This window comes from Anser anser (genome assembly GCF_964211835.1).
Source record: "Anser anser genome assembly, chromosome: 11".
In the NCBI taxonomy this organism is placed as follows: Eukaryota; Metazoa; Chordata; class Aves; order Anseriformes; family Anatidae; genus Anser; species Anser anser.
In genome coordinates this window covers 8,291,211-8,292,487 of record NC_139732.1, presented here as the reverse complement: position 1 = coordinate 8,292,487, position 1,277 = coordinate 8,291,211, and the positions used below count along the sequence as shown (strand labels likewise).

The 1,277-nt window shown below is 36.1% G+C and overlaps 1 protein-coding gene across 17 annotated transcripts in view; it reads right to left on the bottom strand.

Moving 5' to 3' along the window:
- The window catches only part of FTO (FTO alpha-ketoglutarate dependent dioxygenase), a 247,120-nt gene that overhangs the window by 138,270 nt on the left and 107,573 nt on the right, over positions 1–1,277 (bottom strand). For 15 of the 17 annotated variants that reach the window (XR_014589141.1, XM_083852100.1, XM_083852104.1 and 12 more), the window contains one exon: positions 397–521. Coding sequence is in view for 14 of the 17 variants with exons in the window: in XM_083852100.1 (XP_083708226.1) it covers positions 397–521 (125 nt within the window). In the remaining 3 variants the exon portion in view is untranslated. Of the gene's footprint in view, positions 1–297; positions 522–1,277 lie in introns of those variants that run through there. The other 2 variants (XR_014589142.1, XR_014589143.1) reach the window with 1 other exon arrangement.

Here is a 1,277-nt window from a genome sequence, read left to right as displayed (position 1 = left end):
CTGTGAAGAAAGCAGGCAAAATGGACATCTTTTAGTATGGCAAGCCTGCTGGGCATATTGCTCGTATTGTTCATAGTATAAGGAAAACCTCAGGGCATTTAGGGCAACAGCAATCCTCAAATATCTATGCTGTCTATCTATCAAGGTATTCTCAATACATTGCACTACATAAGCACAGTAAAGGAGCATTCTACCCCAAAAATTATATCTGAAATCAGAAGCAGAAACATTAAGTATTCTTCCATTCAGAGAAAAATACCAGTCGAACAGTAAAACTTGTGAATTTTTTTAAACATCTTTTTTTTTGTTTGACTCCCTAGAAGTGGTTTAATAGAAGTATATTTGATAGACTTATTTCTAATTTCAATATCTCACTATCTTTCTCAAATTTCTCACCTTGCTGTCCACTCTTTACGTAGCCTTTGTCGCTCAGTAAGAACTAGCAAGAAGCAGCTGATGGTTTCATTCCTTTGTTCTTCAGTTTGCTCCTTTTTTCTAACTTCATGGAGGACCAGGCTTGTCTTAAAGGGAAAAAACACATAAAAATTATAATCTAGAAATAGGAAACAATGTGTAAAATTAATAAAAAGCCCATAAGCAAATAAGGACAGTAAATCGATACCTTTTTTTATTACACTTCCACTGCTGACAAATCAATACAGTAAATGATGGTTAGAAATGGCCACCATATATTCAGTATTTAATCAATGTACATGGCACATAAGGTAAACCTTAAAATCTCATTGCCTTAAGTAACATAACAAGACATTGTGCATTCTAAGGTTTTTTTTTTTAAAGATATAATTCTTTTCTCTTTTAAACATTTTCTTTTACCACATTATATCAGAAGCGTTTCCCTTGCTACAGCATTTGTTTGGGGGACTCCCCTGCAACCCTTTTATCCTACTGAAGACAATTCCTGTTTGTATTTTATCTTCTGAAAGGAACTTCTAATCACGTCCCCATGCTCTATTTGTCATGAAACATTTCAAGTAAACAAGCAGCAAAACTCTACCTTTTTTCCTTTATGGTATACACTGCAAATTGCTGGAAAAAAAAAATACATACAGCAGACTTCGCTGTGGAGCAGGCTAACGCTCAGTCCCTGCAGAGCTCAAGTTGTTGGCCTTTCCAAATGTCGCATTAACAGTTAAACCAACAAAACTGCAGATCTATCCTTCAGTCACCCAGCCAGTCAACTCCAAGTCCATCACTCCTCCTTTGCATTCTACTACTACAAACTCATTCACAGTTTCCTCCTCTTCTTTCCCCTACGC